General features: G+C 46.2%; 1 protein-coding gene across 4 annotated transcripts in view; it reads left to right on the top strand.

Moving 5' to 3' along the window:
• Window positions 1–21,391, top strand: part of Uxs1 (UDP-glucuronate decarboxylase 1) — a 70,467-nt gene extending 49,076 nt beyond the window's left edge. For all 4 annotated transcript variants that reach the window (XM_038343914.1, XM_038343913.1, XM_038343916.1 and 1 more), the window contains exons 10-15: window positions 5,548–5,667; window positions 10,532–10,575; window positions 13,961–14,021; window positions 15,256–15,313; window positions 17,006–17,109; window positions 20,558–21,391. In XM_038343914.1, the coding sequence (XP_038199842.1) occupies window positions 5,548–5,667; window positions 10,532–10,575; window positions 13,961–14,021; window positions 15,256–15,313; window positions 17,006–17,109; window positions 20,558–20,689 (519 nt within the window). In that variant the 3' untranslated portion in view covers window positions 20,690–21,391. The remainder of the gene's footprint in view (window positions 1–5,547; window positions 5,668–10,531; window positions 10,576–13,960; window positions 14,022–15,255; window positions 15,314–17,005; window positions 17,110–20,557) is intronic.
• Window positions 21,392–21,683: the final 292 nt, after the last annotated feature.

Genomic DNA, 21,683 nt, shown 5'->3' with positions numbered 1-21,683 from the left:
CTAGGGCAGTAAGCACAGTTGCTGATGATGCCCAGAGCAGCAGCCCATGTGGTGATACTGTAGGTCCCAGTTGTTGCTCAACTGGAGATTAAAATACGAGTCACTCCGTGGTGGCATCGGTTTTGAGTTGTAACTATGCAGCCTTTTCTGGTAGTTTTAGAGAAAAGCATTTTAGTTGTTAGGGTTTCTGCTGTTAGAAAATCTGAGTGGTGTATATTAGCATATTGTTGGTTTGGTTATCTTAATGACTAGTTTTTTACACACAAGAATGTATCCCTTTTTGTTAATAATTTTCTTTTTTCAGGGCTCTGCATGGTGTGTAAAAAAATCCAGTGTAAAGAATGAAAATGTAAACAAGACAAATAGAAATCTGAATAGCCTTTTTTATTAAATAAAAATGCATTTTCTTAAAGGTTGTTTTCCATGATTCTCATAGTTCGTGAACTACCCTAATATATTCAGTGTAAAGTTCTATTTCACTGCACATGTTTTATGGAGATCAAAGGACAGAGCAGAGTGTCCTTCATGAATAGTTTGAACTTGTCAGGGAGGAACTAGTTTGCTGCTTCTGTGTGCCTGTGGGATGGAGATTTTATAATGTGGGGGCTCGCCCTGGGGCTATGGTCAGGGCTCAGGGTACGTTTGCCCTCCTAGCCCCCTGTGAGTCTGCTTCTGAAGTCATGGCCCACCCACTCTCTCAGCTGGGTCTGCAACAGGCCGCCATTCATAGAACCACAGACCAACAGAGCAGAAGGAGAACTTGAAGTCAGAAGTCATCTGGGGCAGTAACCTTAAGGGTATGACTTTCATTTATTTTTTGGCATTAGCGTACTAGTTGCTATGTACATTACACTAAAGAAAATAAGCAGCCAAACAAGCCCAGTGTTCCATGGGTAAAACTCGCCCTAGAGGACTTGCTGTGTTTGCTGGCCCTGGCCTTGTTCCCAGGGTGTCCCACTGACCACATCCTGCCACCCCACATAGGCATTTGCAGTGTGGTATCCACTCCCTCCTGACTTTGCAGTGGTGTCAGTATAACCTGATGCATAGCAACTATAAGAGGGTCCACTTGTTAACATAGTAGTCTTTTGGAGGGAGGCCGCTTGTTGGTTCCCGGCTGCTCAGCCCCAAAATAATCACACAGAAACTATATTATTTAAATCACGGCTTGGCCCATTAACTCTAGCTTCTTAATGGTTACATATTAATTTAACCCATCTCCGTTATTTTATATTTTACCATGAGGCTTGTGGCCTACCGGCAAGGTTCCCCATGTCTGTCTCTGGCGGCTGCTCCATGGCTTCTCCTTCACTCCTCCTTCTTTCTCCCAGCATTCAGTTTAGTTTCCCACACCTACCTTTATTCCCTGCACGGGCCCAAGACAGTTTCTTTATTAACCAATGGTATTCACAGCATACAGAGGGAAATTCCACATCAGTTAATAACAGTCCGATATTATTTTTGAAGGAGATAAACTTCAAGAACCCAGCGGGTATCTGAAACTGAAAGTGCAGGAATCTATATACATGTTATGCTTTTTCTGGGTATATATAACTATGATAAAATTTAATATGAGTTAGGCATAGTAAGATATTACTTGCAGTAACAAATTAGATCAATGTAGCAATACACTGTAGTAAAACTCATAGGCATATACTGCCCCCATGATATCTCTCTGTATTACACTCACCCTCCTTGCTGACTGTGGGTGGCTGAATAATGGATCCACTGCTAAGGTAGTCAGTTGAAGAGGATTGTCAGACAACTACAGACACATCTGCCATCTCCCACCCTATGTGACCTTCTGCCACCCTCCAGAGTGAATCTGAGAGTCATCCAGCCTAGTGAACTGCATTCCCCAGTGGCCAAGACTTTGTCCTTAGGTTCAAGTGTGAGAGGCAGCAGAGAATAAAATGATTCAGCCTCTTGCCCTCATTGTTTCACCCACGTGCAGGGTGTGGGAAGGAATAAGGAAGCATGGCAGAGTAGGAGCTGCCATTCTTAGGAGCACAATTTATAGCTTTCAGGTCCGTATACTCAATGCTTCTCCTGCAGGACAGGTCTTTGTATAGTGGGGGGTGACCTTCTGGGTAGACCCAATCCCCAGCCTATGTAGTGCTCATCTGTCCGTTAAGGACTTTTCATCATTGTACACTGATCATGCTACAGCATCCATGGCTTGATAGAACATAGCTTATAATTAAGAGCAGTCTTGAGGGAGAGCTGTTTGACTCTATACCTTAAGATTTAGCCACTGTAAGTGAACAGTGCCCTGTCTGATGCCAGCTTATGGCATACTCGTCCCATCCAGTTTCTCTTCCCCAGGCCTATGATTAATCCCAGAGTGCTGTGGGATTCTACCATGTAGTCCTCTCATCCTCGTGGGGTACCTGAGAAACACTCTACATGATCCCCTTTTTTTAATTGAAAATATTTTTTTTACAATATATTCTGATTATGGTTTCTCCTCCCCCAACTCTTCCCAGATCCTGCCCTCCCATCCAAGCCTTCTTTTTCTCTTTAGAAAATACAAAGAAAACATACAAATCAGAATTTAAAAAAATATAACAAGGCAAAAACACAAGAAACACATACAGACAGAAAATCTTAAACCATAATACACAAACAAAAGACCAGTAAGACAAAACTTGCCTTAACAAAGCAGTGTGAGACAAAAGTCTACAAAAATACCACCAAGGTCATTTTGTGTTAACTGTCTACTGCTGGGCATAGGGCCTAACCTTAAGTGTGGTTAATATCTGTAGTGAGACTCCATTGGAGAAAACTAGTTTTTCCTTTGCAAGTAGACGTCATTTGTTGATAGCTTCTTGGTTTGGGGTGGGAATGTGTGTCCCCTTTGTCCTCTGAGCCTCAGAACCCCATTAGGCTCGACCCTGTGCAGGCTCTTGCATGTTGCCCCAGGCTGTGAGTTCACATGGATATGTGAGTCCTGTTGTCCTGTTGTTTTGAAGGACACTGAGTCCTTAGTGTCATCCAGCCCCTCTGGTTCTTAGTCTTCCCACCTCCTCTTCCATATTGCTCCCTGATCTCTGAGGGGAGGGGCTTGATGACGACATCCACATCCCAGCTAGGACTGAGTGTTCCAAGGTTTCTCACTCTGCACAGGGTCCACTCGTGAGTCTCTGTGTTAATTATCATCTCCTGCAACAAGCAGCTTCACTGATGAGGGTTGAGCAAGGTACTGATCTCTAGGTAAAACAGTATGTCATTAGGAGTTATTTGTTGCTGTGTCCTTTTAGCAGAGCAATGGTGTTTGATTTGATCCTGGACCCCCTAGCCTATCCAGGACAGGTTCTTGGCTGCCCAAGCATTGTCCGTCTTGGGTTTCATCTCCAAGTAGGGATATAAATCCCACATCATTTGTGTCACTGTCGTACCAACACATCATGCTAGCAGGTCACCATTGTAGATCTCAGGTTTGTAGCTGGATTGATAGTTACCACAATCAGGAGACAAAGGCTGGGTACAAGTGCAGGCATCTCTCCTTCATGAATAATAAGGGTGTAGTGCCAGCCATGAAGGGAAAGCATAGGGAAATGGTGCAGGTGCTGAATTTGTTTCCATTCTTCCCTGAGTGATAGAGTATACAGCTTTGTGCAGGGCACTTACATTGAACTAGGTATCGAAGTCATCCAGAGCTGACATGTATGATTGTGAAAGCTTTGTGCAAACCCTGTTCAGGACTTGAGCATCATCAGATTTTTCTGTCCAAGGGATACTGGATACCAGAAAACATCCGTCTGTCTTGCGCTCAGAATTGTGGCATGGTCAGTTTTCAAAACTGCATCACTTTCTAACCCTTGGAACACAGCAGAATGAATATTGTTGTTCCCACTTCAAACATCGGGACCATAAGTCTTAAACACAGCTGGAGAGTGCTGGGACAAACCTGGAGTGTTCCCTCTATGCCCATGCTTGTGCTCAGTGGCCATGTGTTCAGGCCTGTCCTCTGCCTGTGGCTTTATGGTTTTATGCTGACCTAATGCATACTTGCTGAGATGTTCCTGTCCCCAGTGCCCAGAGTCTTGGGTCATGACTCATGGCTCCCTATAAAGGACAGAGCACACAGCGGCATGAAGCTGTTGCTAAGAATGAGTCAGTAGTTAATTCTGTGAATGTTGGCCGTGTCTACGCTGAGTCTCTGCACCGCAGCATGATGGAAACTCGCGAGTGTGGTAGGCGACAGGCTCAGCTGTGTAGATTGATGTCATGTGGTCTAGAACACAGGAATGTGCTTGCCCATTGACCCTTCAGAAAGTGGCTCTGCCCACAATGACATACTGCCCTGATGGGTACTTCCCCAGTTTTCAGCCTGCTGACACCTATTGGTTGTACCTTCAGTATCCCACTGTGAGGGTAGAGGATGAGTGTGTCAGGAGAACTGTACACTTGTCACCTTGTGTCAAGGCAAAGGTTTGCTGACACCATGAAGAAAGAGCTGAGCATAATTCCAAAAGATGCCGGTGTCCAGGAAGAGAACACGGCTCAACTGAAAGGAGCTTCGGGTTTATCTCCTTCGGTGTAGCTAATCTTGGTGTGATCTCTGGACTTGAGTGTGTTCATTTGGAAAGCCATGAGGCTGCTATGTGCAGAGGGAGTAGCAACAGTGGCTACAGCTGCTTCAGTGGTTTGTGTGAGCTCTTAAGAATCTTTAGCTGATTCCAGTTAGCTTGCCTAATGGCTTCAGGTTCAGACAGAAAAATCAGCAGGGCTGCCTGTTTATGTGTTGAGCAGTAACTGTTTGTAGAGGTCAGTTCATAAGGCCATGCTCTGGATGCTCATTCCCGAGAAGGGAGATCAAGAGGGCAAGAGCATCTGACCTGAGCTCCCCTCTGCTGGGCATGCCTATTTGAGTATTGCAATATCGCTGAGGTTTTCCAGTCTCTTCAGAGAATAATGCCATATTCTGATCACCCTCTTTCTCATCAGTTAAATGCAAGTGGACACTTTTGAGTTATCCTCTGATGAGAGCAGCATCCCTGCTTTTCCTTCTCCTCCCCTCATTAGTTATCATCCCTGCCATCCCCAGGGGATAGGCGCTAAGATCTATGGCAGATTCCCGAAACCACAGACTAGCCTGCACGGTGTAATTTAATGCCATTTCCATCTTCACCAGACATTTGGCATGCACCATGGCTGTAACTTGAAGTGCATAACAAACATATGTCTGCTTACTGTCATCGGCTTCATAGGCAGGAATTCCCTAATAAATTTTAGGGCATGAACCCCCCCCCCCACGGAAAATAGGCACCTGTTGGAGAACAGTTTATATAAACAGTTTACCCTTACACAACTGTCTCGTAGCTTCCCCACCAGAGGCCCATCCTACTGGCCTTTCCGCAGTGAATCTGAGGCAGTTTTAGCTTTGATGTAGCTCTGCAGCACCCAGTTGCTTTATGATAAGCACATTTGAGAATCAGAACAGAAGAGGTCTAGTCTTTTGTTCTCCATCCGTGCAAGGCGCCGAATATGTATGAGCACTGTACACTGTGGATACGCGTGCCTCACGTCCTTTCTCCGTTCCAGGAAGGTGTGGAAGTGCGGGTGGCGAGGATCTTCAACACCTTCGGGCCACGAATGCACATGAACGATGGGCGGGTGGTCAGCAACTTCATCCTGCAAGCACTGCAGGGGGAGCCGCTCACGGTAGGTCTGCCCGGAGGCCGCATATAGCGAAGAAAGGGTGACTTGATTCAGGGACTTGGGTTTCCAGAGTTGATTCTTCATAGTCATGTGTATCTGCGCTACCTGAATGAAAGGAATAGAAATAAATGAGTAGAAGACAGACCAGGAATGGCCTTCCAATGAGCCCGGGTGCCTATTGCATTCGCCCTGTACTCTTGAACTCCACCTGTGCCCACTGGCCTGCTTAAACTGCCCCCACTCTTTTCTTTGCCTCGTAGTGAAGGCCAGGGAGTGAGCGAATGTGGTTCTAGGAAGGCGCAGGTTCGTGTTGGTGAGTTTTGATAAGTACTTCACAGAAAAGATGTCATTCTAGACCTCAGTTCTGCATTATAATGGGCCAAGCCCATTCTGCTCCTCTCCCTAAGTGGCACCTTGCTGCCCCTTGATGAAGGTTCTGAAGTCACACCTGCTTCTCTTCCCATACCATTTACGGACTCCAGCAGCTCGTCCTGGCGGCCTGGCTCTGGATCCACACTGCCATCACAGTGCCCTGTCTTTGCGGCACTTCCTTCCTTGTTCTCTGTCTTCTCTTGGCCTGGCCTAGAGTCAGCCTTCTGAAGAGGACAAACCCAAAGATCCCTCATCTCAGGAACAGCATAGCCCACGGACCTTTCCAATGGCTCCTACCCTCCCCACTTCCCACTCCTCAAACTGACTCCTTCAGCGCCTGTCTTGCCTGTTCTGAGACTGTTCCCTGGGCCTCTTCCCCTTCTCTGTAGCCAGTGCCGGCTGGAGCACTCTCTATTCGAATGCACCGTTGGCTTTCAGTCACCATGGGTTTCTTTCCATTGCACTCACTACTGACTAAACCACTACAGTCCCAGGCCACTAGCACAACATTAGCTCTGGAAACCAGGCCCTTTGTTCCTTCCATGTCCAGCAGGCAGTGTGAGACAAATGATGGTTGAATTCATGACCAGGTAAGTGGTGACTGCTCTCTGTTGCAGTGAGTGAGAAGTGGCTCAGTGGTTAGCCACAGAAGCCAGCAGCTGCAGCTGTAACTGCCAGGCGAACCTGCCTTTCAGATCCCCTCTTGCTGCACCTGGCTTCTCTCCACAGGTTTCCCAGCTGCAGATTCAGCCAGCTGCAGTAGAAAATGTTAGAAAGTGTGGTGTCTGTGATAACGCGGACAGATGTTGTTTTCCTGTATTGAGAATGTGCATAGCTTATATGCAGATACTAAACCATTTCTTGACCATTCTGGATTGTGATATCTGTGGAGTGTTCTGGAGCCAATCTGCATGGAAACTGGGGGACAGTTATATTAGGGGTTCAAGTGATCTCTATTGGGAAGGGAGACATCCCTGAAGCCCTGACTGTTTGCAGAGAAAACTGTTAGCATCCTTCGAAGAAACAGCTTTTCAATTTGTTGCCTCCTTGGCAGCTTCAGGGGCCCCATGTTAAGGAGAAAAGTAAGCCCTCTGGCAGCCTCAAGAATGCACACATTGTTGGCAGAGGTCGTGTCTCATGTTGTCTTCAGGCCCGGCATGACTCTGTGTCAGAGATACAGGAGGAGATCACTGGCACCATCCGAATGCCATTAACCCAGAGCCCGCCAGACTTCCTTCTTTCCTAGCCACCCAGGCAGAAGGCCCGGGGAGCCATTTCGAGTGTTCTGTGGTTTTCCGTTGCTGTTGTTGTTTCACAGAATTCTGTGCCCATCAAGAACCTGATGAACTGCGGTGCTTTTCTCTCAATTGAGAAAGCGTTTCCTCCCTTGACAGGTGGTTCTGGTAGAGGTCAGCGGGGTAGAGTGGGGAGAGATGCTGGAGACCAAGCGCAGCCTTAGCAGAGAGAGTAAGCAGGAATCCCAGCCAAGGAGCAGAGTAAGTCTGTGGAGAGAAAAAGAAAGAGGAGGAAGCATTTCGGGAGGGGGATTCATCAGAGGATTCTTCTGACGGAGGCCAGGCGGCCTCACGACTTGGCGGACTGGAGAGAGATGAGGAATCTAGACAGTTATGAGGGCTGGATTCACTAAGCAGAGCTTTTGTTAACGCAGTTGTACGAGAAGTGCCCCGCTGGCCCTAGACGTTTTGGAGACCCTGGAGCTTGTTCAGCAGAGGCTGTCGTAGCTTAAGTACCTAGTGCACATGGTAGAGGACAGTGCTATGACAGCTCCCTTTGCGGTTCTTGTCACCCCTACTCGCTAAACATCTCGGTAACTCCTGGGTCACTATACTACTGTGACCTGAACACAGACAGCACTTAGTCCCCAGAATCTCCTTGACTCTCTCTCATCCTGTGAAGTGAAGCCAGAGTGCGGGACTGTACAGACTCATGAGTGTGGCTGAGCGTCCACTCTACCTGGCCTGTAGACACGGAGTAGCCTCCAGTCCCCAGGCAGGTATGGTAGTGAGCCAGAAGGGCACGGTCACCCTGAACCAGTAAGACAGTGGGTGCTTCTTGAGGCCCTGTCCTCGGTGCTCCTTTGCTGAGATTTGATCCCATGGTTTTTGTGTTGGGTGCTTCTTTAGGCCCTGCCCTTGGGGCTCCTTTGCTGAGATTTGGTCCTGTGGCTTTTGTATGCTGTCAGCAGACCACTCCGTACACAGTGCTCTTCTCCCTTTTCTCACTGGCCCTCCGTTCCTGAGCAGAAGCTGAAAGGCCAGATCTCTGAACGTGGCATGTTACAGCCTGACAGTCTTGACAGATCAACTATGCTTTTCTTTACTTTCCAGAAAAATCTACAGTGGTTGTTAGAACTTTTGAATTTTTTAAGTACAATTTTCATTTTTTTCTGAGAGATTTCTACCAGGCCCCTCACTTAAGCAGAACAAAAGTTCCATAGTTGTTCCAATGGAGATAGGACGGAGAGCTGCTCAGATCTATGGAGCGCATGTCCTTATAGCTACCACCTCACCCTACAGTGCCCCTGGATGGCCCTAAGATGCTTGGGACAGTATTTTCTTGTATCCATTATTCAATATGTAAAAATCGAGACAAACATCACCACAGTGGTGTTGTAGCTGCATTTCTGTCATTATGGAATGTTTGTAAATATTCATGTCCTTTAGTGCAAAGGCTCTCAGATTGTGAACCCAGGAACATCAACACCACACACCAGAAGTTTCAGAAAAGTGAATTTTCAGGCTCGGCTCCCAAGATCTTGCAAATCAGAAGTGAAACATGTTTTAGTAAGCCTGGGATTTGGGGAGCCTCTGGATGTTTGCTAAGTAGTTCTGAGCCTGGGCTGCACCTCAGAGTCTCTGCAGGAACTTGAGGAATATAAAACTTGGTCTTTCCCACAGAAAGTCAACCAGCTATGGCTGGTGCTGAGGCATTACTTTTAGGGCAATAGGAATACAACTGTCCAGACCCAGTCAGACAGGAAAGGTTGGTAGCCACACAAGAAATAGTTTATCCCACCAGCTAGGACCATCTGGTTCCCATTGTTAATTGATTTTAACTACTGAGATCTGTCATCCTGGACTTTTTATGAACATTGAGGACCCTTAACTCAGTTCTTGGCTCACTGGGACTATGGGTGTTCCAAACCTGAACCTCTGAGTCCTATTACTCTCCTGGAAGGTCTCAGTTTGGCTGTAGCCATATGTTGGAATTCCCTAGGAGCCAGATATATAGCTATGATCATAGTTTACTGATCTATTAGGCAGAAGTCTATCATTTGTAATGCATCCAGGGTGGAGAGCCCCCAGTGAATGTTGTTCGTGTGTGTGTGTGTAGAGCTCCTCCACTGAATATTGTTCACATTAGTGTATGTGTGTGTGTGTCCATGTGTGCATGGGGGGGTATAGACCCCCCCACTGAATATTGGTCACATCTCTGTGTGTGCATGTACGTGTGTAGCCCCCACTGAATATTGTTCACATTAGTGTGTGCTACATAACTGGACTCCAGGATCACAGTCCCCTGAGTTTTACATAGATCCTGACATACCCTAACTCAAGAAGCCAGTTCTTGAATTATGTCTTTTGAGGGGAAACTTGATATAGCTGTATATGCTCATGTAAAGTATCAGTACTGAAGTACAGAGTGTGAGATGTGGTTCAAGATGTTTTCGTTTTCCTTAATTTGTTTTGATTAAAATATAATTGCCTCGTTTCCTCCCCTCCCTTTCCCTCAGCCCCTCCTGTGTCCTTTACCTCCAACACTTCCCATTTTCCTCCCTTTCAGATTGATGGCCTCATTTCCTTTGATTATTATTGTTGCAACACAAACACAGAAGCATAATATATAAATATACCTGCTGTCCTTTCAGTGTAGCTTATATGCATATGATTTCACCACTTGGTATTGGATAACAAGCTAAGGAGTCCATCCCTGGGGAAGACTGATTTTCCCTCTCTCAGTAGTTGTTAGTTGCCTATAGTTTTTTTTTTTCTAGGATTGAGGTCTCATTAATGTGTTTATGATTATGTCATTGTTTGAGTCTTATCAGCCATATCATTGCAGTATTGTGGTTGTATCTTCCTAGTCGTCTCCAGGAGATACCATTCAATACTATAGCAGGTTTCCTGCTCCCCTAGCTCTCAAAATCTTTCTACCCCCTTCTCCATATGTTCCCTGAGCCTAGGTGCAGGAGTTGTGTTGTAAACGGATCTATTGAGTCTGAGCATCTCTTCAGTTCTCTATATTTTGACCAGTTGTGGTTTTCTGTGATGGTTCTGTGGCTGCAACAAGAAACTTCTTTGCTAAGGATGATAGACACATGTGTCAGGCAAAGAGGATTCATGAACCTCAAGACGTAAGCCTTTCAGGGCCTTGTCAAGGATTGATTCTGAAATCAGATGCACAGAATTCCAAGGAGCCCCACTAATAGTGTCAGGGTGTTTCCTCTCAGGTCTAACTCTTGGTTTCCTTCTAGGTGTATGGTTCCGGGTCTCAGACAAGAGCGTTCCAGTATGTCAGGTAAGGCTCCGGTCCTTAGCCTGGGTTCTGAGTAGAGGAATGTAGTAAGAGTTCAGTGTATATTGTACATGCTGAGTATTTCCACAGCTCAACTATGTAGTAAGTTCATTTCAATATTTGATTAGAAACCTCTTGCTTCTCTCTGTTAAAGTTGGTTTTCATCCACCATTTCTGTGACTCCCGGCTAATCTTTCACTGCCACCTAGTGTTGCATAGATGACATTATCTAGCACAGAGGGGAGCTTGGATAATTAATGCTGCAGGCCAATTAATCACCCATCAAACCTCGGATTCAGTTGTCCAACCAATGTTTTAAATCATAGTTCTCTAGCATGGAGAGAGTTTTTAAGAATATGAGATCAGAGTTTCTTAACGGCAACCTCATGTTGAAGCTGAGGCGGGCTCATGTACTTGAGGACTTGGGTTTTTGTCTTTGGAAGCCTACCTAGGGTTTTATTGGTCAATGCGGTTAGAAATAATAAGCAATTACAATGCTGAAGTATCGTCTGCCTATGGGTAACAATTACAAATTCCATGGCCATTTCCAGCACCCTTGATCACTGTAAAACCCACATCTAGATTTTGACACCATGAACTTTTGCTTTTAAATGCAAATACCCCAAATGCCTCTTGTCCAGAAAATGCTGTCCCAGGTGTCTTAGAGCCATCCAAGGGTACTGTAGGGTAAGATGTTAGCTATGGGGTGTGGGTCTGAGTAGCAACCGTATCTCAGTAGCTGAGGGGCTCAGTAGAAGTCACTTAGTAAAATAGGAATGCTGCTTTAATTTTCCCCCAAAGTTAAAACAACCAGTATAGATTTTTCCCTGAAAGTATATATACTTTTACATGTGATCCAGAAGGAACTGTGAATAAGTGCATATCACAGTCAGTGTTTGCTTCTCCTTACCCATGCGTATCTTGTGAAACAGGGCCGGAAGCCTGAAAAGGAGACCTAGCTGCTCCTGTGTTGTCCAGATAGGTTAACTTCACAGTTTCAAGAGACAGTTTCACAGGGCACAAGTAGCCATCCCTCCCGGGGACAGTTTCTGTTTTAGCCTGTAGAGCTGAGACTGTGTGCTTGGAGAAATATATTGGGGTGAATTTCTGTCTCTGGACTGGACTAGTCAAACCACCATGTATTGAACCACCTCTTCATAATAATAGTAGCACTGCGTTTTCATCCCATCCCCTCTCACCCCCTCCCCAGTCCTGCACTTCCAAGGAGGTATAATGTCTTCAAGTACACAGATTCAGTCTTGAGCTGTATAATTGGGCCCCACTTCTTATATTCCACCATTATAAGGTCTGATTTTTAAAAAGGGGCCCTGGTGAGAAGCCTGCCTCTGGTCACACTGCTTCAGCTGCAGCTCCTATGAAATTAAGTTGAGTAGCTTCAGATACATTGGTGGGGAAGGAGGTAGGTAGTTAGAATACTTTAAGAACTCAGTAATGCCTGTGCTGTGTGTTAACCCTGCCTAGCACAAAACACACTCATGGTGTCAGGCCTGTTACGGCCACAGCTCACACACCTAGTTGCTATGACCTGCACATGGTCACCTCCCAGACTGACACCTTGGAACGAGGATGTAAGTTGTTTCCCTGTTGATAGGAGCGGACCCTTTCAGCAGATTCCCTTTCCGTAATGCTGCCGTTGTGGTGGCATCTAAGATCACAGGACTTAGGAACCTTGTGGTTTCCTGATGTACACTATGTAGTGATTTCTCCACAGAGAACTGACCAGGGCCTTGCTGTTTTAAACATATCCCCTACCCCTTTAAGAAGCTGAAAGTCCCTTACTTTGTAAGAGGGGTTGGATCTATAGTTACAGTCCTGGGTTAACTGTCCCCAGAGCCACAGTTGCCTCAGCAGTGCTGCAGGGACCCAAGGCCTACATGGTCATCTGCATTGACATCTGGCATGACGTGTCTGAGACTTTCATGGTTGGGTTCTGTCCTCATTCACATAACAAAGGCATGTTATATATTCCTTAAAAGTCACTTTGTCAAAATGACACTTTGAGAGAGCTTCAGGCTGAATGAGTATGAATTACACAATTTTGACTTTAAAAGTTGCCAGCCTGTTACATATAAGGTGCACGGCCCTCCCTCCTTCCCTCCTCTCCCAAAGAGGATGGCTGCTTAAGAACCAGCCGTCTTCCAATGCCACATGACCCTGCCCTTACTTCCAATGTTAGAAGCCATTGTGGATGCTACTGAATGGCAGCTTTTAATGTCTCCTTTCAGACACACAGATGGATGCCGTAAGAATGCGTGGTAGATGCAGTGGCTATTGCCATGGTGATGAAGTGACTTTTTTGCCAGTTTCTCCTGGAAATGAAATCATTCAAGGTCAATGGTGGTTTGCATTTGCACTTGATCTGTGAGAACGGAACATTAAGCATATTTATATAAAATCCCCATTGTTGAAACTAGAAAAGCAGAAACAACCTTATAAATGACACACCAAAAAAAATTTTTTTATTTCAATTAAAAGAAAAGAAAAACAATCTTGGGTTTTGTTTTGGAAGCCAATCACGGCCCCTAGTGGCTTGTGCCTTGTGGGGAAGCTGGAGGAAGAGGGAGAGGTTCCCACGTGGAAGTCACTCAGAGCCGTAGCTGCTGGACATGGGCGTAGAACAAGCGCTTAAGATTCCCAGTGAGGTGTCATTTTTACGAAGTAACTTTTCTTTAACAGAGCCACACTTTAACGCTTCTGAAACTAAGAACCAAACCTTGGTAAGCGGAAGTTTGCTTACTTCTCTCTTCACCTTCATGGCTCAGCCAATCACAATCCATCAGAAACATCCAGCTGCCCCCGACAACGAGCTCATAGGATGTGCTAAGGGTGGGCTGGGAGACCGGGGGAGGGGGCAGCAGCGCGCATTGATTTCAGTGCTCAGTTTGTTTGGCTTTCGCTGTGATTTGCCAGTATGGAGTTTGCATACTGAAGTCCATTCATTTCTGTGGAGCTTATTTTATGACACAGTCGTAGCTTTTGTTTTCGTTGACTAACGTGGGTTCACATTAAGCGAGGGGCTTCACCAGAGACTCTGCAGTTGCCATCTTGCGGGGGTTGTATACCTACTTTAACTTACTTTTGGTCCTTGATTGTTTTCAGAGATGCACAGAAAGGGTAGATTTAACCCATTCTTTCCGCCCTGTTCACCACCCTGCCACACCCACCAAAAGCAAATCCCAGCGTTACAGGACTCATTTCATCCATGAACATGCTAGCATTACAGACACCATCTTAATTCACAGGGTTTCGTTTCCACGTTCAGTTTTCCATTTGGGTTTTCATTTTTGTCTGGGGAGGTTTGGTGCGTGCCCTCAGCATTCCTGCTCTATGGCGAGCATCGCCTGACCCGGGTTTCCCTCTTTTCCAGTGATCTGGTGAATGGCCTGGTAGCTCTCATGAACAGCAATGTCAGCAGCCCTGTCAACTTGGTGAGTACCGTTCTGCCTCTCCTTTGCACCAGCTGCAGGGTCTTTGGTGAAGGCTTTCCCTGCTCACGGCTGGCTTGTGTAGGGCATCTGCTAAGTATGGAAGTAAAACAAAGCAGAGAAAGGGATTGAAAGATGACACTTGCAAGGCATGCGTGAGCAGTGTGGGAACTCCCTCTGCCTGAAGGGCTTTGTGTAAAGATCACACTTGTAAGGCGAATCAAAGCTCCGAATGGATAAATGGATAAAAGGGCCTACTTCGTTGTTTATGCCTGCATGTTCTCTGTGCATCTTAGTGCCTTATTCTTTTTAGGAAACTTCTGCACAAGAGCATTTAGGAACTGTATCTACTTAAAAATCTGTCTTCGACCAAATCAGAAAAGTGTCTGCCAGGCGTCTCCTATAGCCCCTTTCTCCTATGTTCCTTCCATCACTCCGCTCTGCTTCCTGGGACCTTTCTTTGTGCCTACAGTTAGGCCCGGGCCTTCCTGACACTGGGATCTCTGGGTCCAGGATAGCCTCGAAAAGGGAGCTGGAAGATTTTACACTTTACAGCTGCCGGGCTTTTCTGTGGTCTCTGCTGGGCGGTCCTCATGGGGTCAGAGTGATAGGTTGGAGCAGTGGTGAAGTGGCTCCCGGTGTGGGCGGGGCCCTGCGCTCCATCTCCAGCATTGCAGAAGTGAAGGTGGAACCGTCAGAAAACGTGATGGAAGGAACGGGTTTGCTTAGCAACTCCTCTGCCCCACCCCAGTAAGGTGGTCTGTGACAGCATCCATTGCTGCTGCAGCTTTCTCCATAGGACCTTGGATCCTGCACTGTAAAAGGTGTTGGCACCGTTCTCATAGAGGAGGTTTGTTGTCCTAGCAGAGCCAGTAATGTGAAACCAAACATGCAGAGTAACACTAATGTGACAGAAAAGGGAGTAGATTAAAAAGTTACTTGTCTTGGAAGCTCACCCAGTGTATGGGACCCACTTTAAATGACCTTGTCCTTCCTGAAGGCTATTCTTCGGAACAGATAAAGGCCTAAGGTAGTATAGGTTTGCACCTGGCCAGAATGAAACCCATCCAGAGTGCTCCAGTGGCACAAGAAGCTGGGGAGAAGTTACTTGGAAGCAGGCTAGTCTGGGGGCTGATGATGATTCATACAGAACATGTCTCTGAACTCGTATATGTAGCCCAGGTAGGAGAGTACTGCCGTTGTCAAACGCTTATAGGAGAATCCATTTCTTCCTTAGGGGAACCCAGAAGAACACACAATCCTGGAATTTGCCCAGTTAATTAAAAACCTTGTTGGTAAGTATGCTCGACTCCTCTGAATGAATTCGTCTGCATTTACTGTGTCTATTGGTAGTACCTTCCCTAGAAAGTAGGGAATTAGTACAAGCTGCTGACTAATTGGACCAGAGTGTACTGTGTATGAGGAACATGTCCGGCTCCTCTGAGCTGGGGTTAGAGGATGGCGTGAGATGGGCTTGGCTCCAGGTCTAGTTGCAGGGCTGGTGGAGTGTGGGACAGAGGTTTGTCCTCCAGGTGTGATGCAGTTAGGTTAGCACATCCTGCACAGGTGACCGTTACTGGTATCCGGGCATCACCCCCACTGAGACCAAATTCCAGGAGCAATGAAAGAGTGGCATTAGTTCTGTCCGTGCTGGGTTTGGCCGTGTGACATTGGAACAGTGTTCCATGAAGCAGCAGGATGTTCCTGGGTCTGGCCCGGCCCCTGGGTTACAAGTGCCAAGGAGGTAGCCCGGGCCTCATCCTCAGGCTTGCTGACACTCTGGGAAGTCTGGTCTCCAAGCCAGAAATTTGAGTTCAGGACACGCTAGTCTGGCCTGGACCATCATAAGCGTGTGCTGCAGGCTGCTCTGATTTGACCCTGTTGCCCCCTTTGGCTGAATGGACTCCTCCATGTTGACATTCCTGGATCAGAGTTGCGGTGAGCAGCTGTGGACAGCTGGGATCCTGTTCTGTGTGACAGACAGTGGAGACAGTCTTTCTGTCACATAAGCCCTGTGCTGTATGGTCCCAGCAGTCCCATGCAGATTCACTTTCCAGCTGTGCAGCCCCACTGGTGAGGCAGGGCCTGCTTCGGTCACCGTGTGCCTCCACTCACCAGGCCTTTGAAACCTTTGCTGTTGTGCAGGTGAAACCGTGGGTCAGAGGCTTTGATATAATGGCACTGTAGATGCAAGCCCTGGCCTCCCAGATGAGATTGTGCACAGTGACCCATGTGCACTGCAGAGTTTAGGAAACCCCTACCTGCCCACTGAGGAGGACTTAGGATCCCCACGTTGCTACTGTGGGACTGCATGTCACACCTCCCCAGGTCTGCATAGCGGTCACTGTAGTCGCTTTCTCTTGTGGTCACTAGGGTCAAGCCTCTCATCTCAGGGAGGTAGACCAGGCTTTTCTGTCATCTGCATGCTTCATCCAGCAGGAGAGCAGACATATTACATGTTGGCTCTGGGTTTGTTCTGGCTAGAGCATTGATGGTCAGGTCATCATGGGCTCCAAGTTACCTTCTGCATGCTGTTGGTTAAGCCGGGTATAGACTATCTGATTTCCAGGGGAGGGGATTCCTAGATTCTGGATACCCAGGTGTGGCCCATTGGAGCATCCACCTTCAGGGTGGTTCCATCCACATTTATATGTCGTGTTTAAGGGATTGTGCCCCATAGGCACATCTGCATTTGTTACCTGACATGGAGCTTTGTTTGACACAAGCCCTTTTATTCTTGTGGGAGGATCTTGTGGGACCAGAACCATTCTGCACGTGACTGTTTGGTAATGGCCATGCAGGCACACACCTACATTTGTGAGGACTGTCCTATGGCTTTGTCAGAGTGGTTTGTGTTGGGTCCTTGCTCCTGTTCTACCATAGGTATGATTTTCTTCTGGCCTAGATGGGAAAACAGTGCCCCCTAGTGATAAAGGATTCACATGTCCTTACCTTTCTTTTTTTCTTTTTCTTTTTAAAAAACTCAGGTAGTGGAAGTGAAATTCAATTTCTCTCGGAAGCCCAGGATGACCCACAAAAAAGAAAACCAGACATCAAGAAAGCAAAGCTGATGCTGGGGTGGGAGCCAGTGGTGAGTATGAGGAGGTCACTGCCTCAGGAGAAAGACGCCAACATCCATGGCCTTCTCCTCCCAAGCCGTGCCCTTGCTGGCAGGTTCCTAGCAAAGTGGGGTGGGCTTGAGTGTCCAGGCAGCTATGAGGATTTCTCTGTTTAATGGTGCCTCTTCCTCTGTTGCTGAAAATGACAACTCCCATGCATTGTTTTCAGGAGAGTGTGTAAACATGTCCCCTTTTCATTCTCTTTCTATGACGAAGCACTGACCAAAAGCTTGAGGAAACGAGGTTATCTGGCTTACACTTCCAAGTCATAGTCTCTCACTGAGGGAAGTCAGGGCAGGGACCTGGAGGCAGGAACCCGGAATCAGGTACCATGGAAGAATGCTGCTCCCTGGTTCATGCTTAGCTAGCTTACCTATACATCCCATAATAACCTGCCTAGGAAACAGCCCCATCCTCAGTGGGCTGGACTGTCCCATATCAGTAAAGACAGCCAAGGCAGTGTCTCCCAGATGTGTCCATAGGTCAGCCTGATAAAGACAGCTGCTGCATCGGGACTGTTTTCCAGGGGTTTCTAGTCTGTCCGGTTGACAGTTACTGTTGACTCCGACATACAACAGTCTCTAAAGGCAGGATTAAGGGGGTGCACTAGTTGTTCTTTCTCACTGCTGTAACAAAATGCTTACAAAAGCAACTTAAGAGGGAGCAAAGGTTTGTTTTGGTTCCCAGTGGGTGGGCGGAAGGTGTGGCAGCCAGAGCTGCAGTCCATGGCAGTGGCCTCATGTAATGCAGGGACAGAACCAAGTAGAACCAGGTAGGTATCGCCGTCAAAGGCCCACCATAGCACTTACATCTGCTGTCGGGGTCACACCTTCCAGGGACTCCACTGCCTTGACCTAGTGCCATGAGCTGGGGGACATTTCAGATTCAGAGCATGAGAAAATGGCAGCAGCTTCGATGCAGGGTCCTGGAGTCCAGGGCTGAACCAAGTGAGGTTTCATCTGGTCATATCAGTCCCCATGTTGATGGAACCCCAGCTGGAAAGCATGAAGACTGAAAGACAAGGACGAAGGTGGACTTCCGCCCCTTCCTGGCGCTCCTAGACGCTCAGGCTCTTCACGGGCTGACCTGTTAGACCAGACCTGCGGGGCCCAACCCCTTTGGGGTTGCACGTCAGATAGTCACATTACAATGCACAACAGTAGCAAATTACAGTTATGAAGTAGCAACAAAATAATTTTATGGTTGGGGTCACCACAACGTGAACTATATTAAAGGGTTGCACCATTCAGAAGGTTGAGAACGACTGGACTAGACACTAAATCTGCCCTGCTCCCTCTCCCTCACTGCTAGACTGCATTTGTACTCTGAACCCTCAGTCCCTGCCCCTTCGTCTCTTGGTGGAGAGCCCTTCCCCTTTCTGTGAACACCAGTGTCCCAGGGCTGTGTGTAGCCTCTCAAGTGTCTGACCTTTATAGAAAATTCTCACCTCCTTATAGAACATTCTCCTGGCCTGCCAGGCTGCGGGAACAAGATGCCTCTGTCCATCTACTGTGTCTAGCTGTTTGCTCTTTGCTCTGTTCCTCCGGCAGGTGGCTTTCCCTCATAGCGTGACAGCCATCCCAACCACTGTTGCCCAAGCAAAACCATATCAGGCGGAAAATAAACATAGGGCGGGGCGGGGGTGCCTCAGTACAAGAGCATTTGAGGACATACCCCCCATCAGGAACAGAGTGCTGCCCAGAGCTCAGTTTACCTGTTACAAAGGCATGGCACATGCTGAGGAGAGAGACTCTTAACTAATGGAATCTGAAGGGAAGTTAGAACTTTAGTCCAACTCTTTGGCTGTGTACAGAAAATTAGTATGTGAAATAGAAATGAATATGCTCAGACTTAAAACCCACTCCTCCCATCCAAACAGCGAATTTCAGAAGCAGAGGTAGGGATTCTCCATGGTTTTTGTTTTTATTCATGTATTTTATGTTTGTGTTTTGCCTGCTTGTATGCATGTGTGCTGTGTTCATGCAGTGCCCACAGAGGGCATCAGAACGTTTGCAACTGGAGTTACATGTGGTTGAGAGCTACTACATAGGTTTTGAGAGCTGAACTCAGGTCTTCTGCAAGAGCAACAAGGGGTCTCAACAGCTGAGCCATCTCTGTTGCTCTTCGGGTTCTCAAACTTTTTGAAAGTTTGTCATTTGTGAGTTTGTCACCAAAGCATGTGTTTTAAACAGAATGTGTTAGGAAAATATTCAATATATATTTACTAAATATACACTCTTGGTTTTGGAGGTGTATGTAGAGCCAGGATATTTGTTTAGAAGTTGTATCTTACATAGAGATACAGAATATGAGAAATTTGCCATTGGCTTCTTTGTAACATGAGTCTTAATTGATAGGAAAAGTCTCATCCAAAGATACCATGATTATTGTGTGTGCATGTGAATGGGACAACTTTTGAGGTAGAGAAAGCATCTGAACTTGGGGAAGAGGTGTTTTTATGTGTGTTCTTCTGATATTTGGTGATCCTGAGCATTTTTGTAAATTTTCATATCGGCCATTTCTGTGTCTTCTTTTGAGAAAAAAAAAGTCTGTTTAAATCTATTTTTTTAATTGTGGTCCTTATAAGTTTTTACTGTCAACTCCTCATCAGATACATAGTTGATAAGTATTTTCTTCTATTCTATAGGTTATCTCTGCATGCCTTTTTATTTTACTGAGAGGAGGTTTTTAGTTTAATTCATTTGTCTAATTATGTTTCCTCTGTTTTTCAGGGTCTTGTGTAATGCATAAATAGCTAAATTTCCATATTTAAAACATATAATACAATGTGTTTTGTTGTATTTTTGACACCTACAAAACTAGCACCATAATCAAGAGAGACAAACACCAGCAAATTTACTGGAGTTCTCAGCAATGCCTCCCTCCTCAGCTTTCTCTTTAGCCTATATGACTCAGCAGCCAATTGACTGTTTCCTGTTTTCAGCTCAGGTTAAGATTGCCTCAAATGTCATCTTTCGTGGGTTCTTCCCTACCTGTGCTGTCAGTGCGAATGTGTGATGGGGGAGGCCCAGTGAGGCAGGTGGAGACAGCTTCCTCAGAGCATCTCCCCTCAGTCCTTGGAGGATTCCCTCAAAAGAGTGGGCCAACATACATTTCAGAAACAGTCTCCGCAGCTGACTGAGTAGGCATGCCTACAAGAGGGAACTCAGGGACTTTGGGAACTTGAGATGACTGATAGTGTCACTTGCTAAGTTGCAGAGTGCGTTCTGAAAGGAGCTCTAAAGAACTTCAAGCCTCTCCAAAGTGGCCTTGATGTACTCCTGGCCGGTGTGAGTCCTTGAGTGTCCTCACGCAGTGGGCAGCTGACTGCACACTCTCAAATCCAGGCACTCTGCTATTTGCTTCAAGGAAGCCTTTCTGTTGATGGGACCTTGTTCCTTTTTCTCACTCTCTCAACAGGTTCCATTGGAGGAAGGATTGAACAAAGCCATTCACTACTTCCGGAAGGAGCTGGAGTACCAGGCCAATAACCAGTACATCCCCAAACCGAAGCCCGCCAGAGTGAAGAAGGGCCGGACACGCCACAGCTGAGTTAGCCTTAGGACCTGAGACTCCGTTTTACACTTAATGAAATGGACTTTTGTGGGATTTTTTTTTTAAAGACTTAAACAGGTGTCATGAAGAACAAACTGGAATTTCATTCTGAAGCTTGCTTTAAAGACATGGATGTGCCTAAAAGCTCCCTTGAAACCTGCAGACTTTGCCTTGCACTTTTTAAATCTGTCTTTTTATGTACAACAGCCTAGATGCATCTCTGCTCTTTTCAGGTTTTTTTATCTTGCTGTTAGAGTGTATGCTGTAACTGTCGTTGACAGTTTTATTTACTGGTTTCTTTGTGAAGCTGAGAAGAAACATTAAGTGGGGGAAATGCCGATTTTATTTATAAAAGTGGGTACTTATAAATGAGACATTACACTATGCATAAAGAATAAAAATCCTAGCTGTATTGTCAGGTGGGCGGTGCACCAGCGTTTATTTGGGGACAAATGAAAACTCTATTGGAAAGCATTGTTTCTTTTTTTAATTTAGAATTATCTGAAGATTTGGTTTTTAGTTGCAAACTTGACTTTGAAACATCTCTGTTGGTTCTTGATCAAGGATATTTGAAATCACTACTGTGTTGTGGTGCATATTGGGGTGGGATGGGGAAACAATGTTAACGTATTCTTGGTTAACCTTGGTTAAATATGCTATTTTAATAAAATATTGAAACTCGCTGGTCATGGACTTTGAGCTACAAAGCTTGGCTTTCTGCTTTGCGTCAGTTGTTGGGTTGCCGAGAATAACACTGGAGATGTTAGTTTGAGGAAATTCTGCAAATGTCTGGTTTCCACCATACTTAACTTCATGTGGTGTGTAGAATCATCTGTGTGTTACTTGGGCCGAGTCTGTGCTATGACATAAGATACACACTCTGTGTGTCTTCCTGAAATGCTTGAGATCAAGTGTTTCAAATTTTGCTTAACCGGGGAATATTTTCATAGAGTATAGCTTGAGCATCCTAAATCCCAAGCCTGAACTGTCC

The sequence above is a fragment of the Arvicola amphibius genome, chromosome 9 (assembly GCF_903992535.2).
Source record: "Arvicola amphibius chromosome 9, mArvAmp1.2, whole genome shotgun sequence".
Taxonomy (NCBI): Eukaryota; Metazoa; Chordata; class Mammalia; order Rodentia; family Cricetidae; genus Arvicola; species Arvicola amphibius.
The sequence above is the reverse complement of the archived record's forward strand: the minus strand, read 5'-3'. Positions and strand labels throughout refer to the sequence as shown.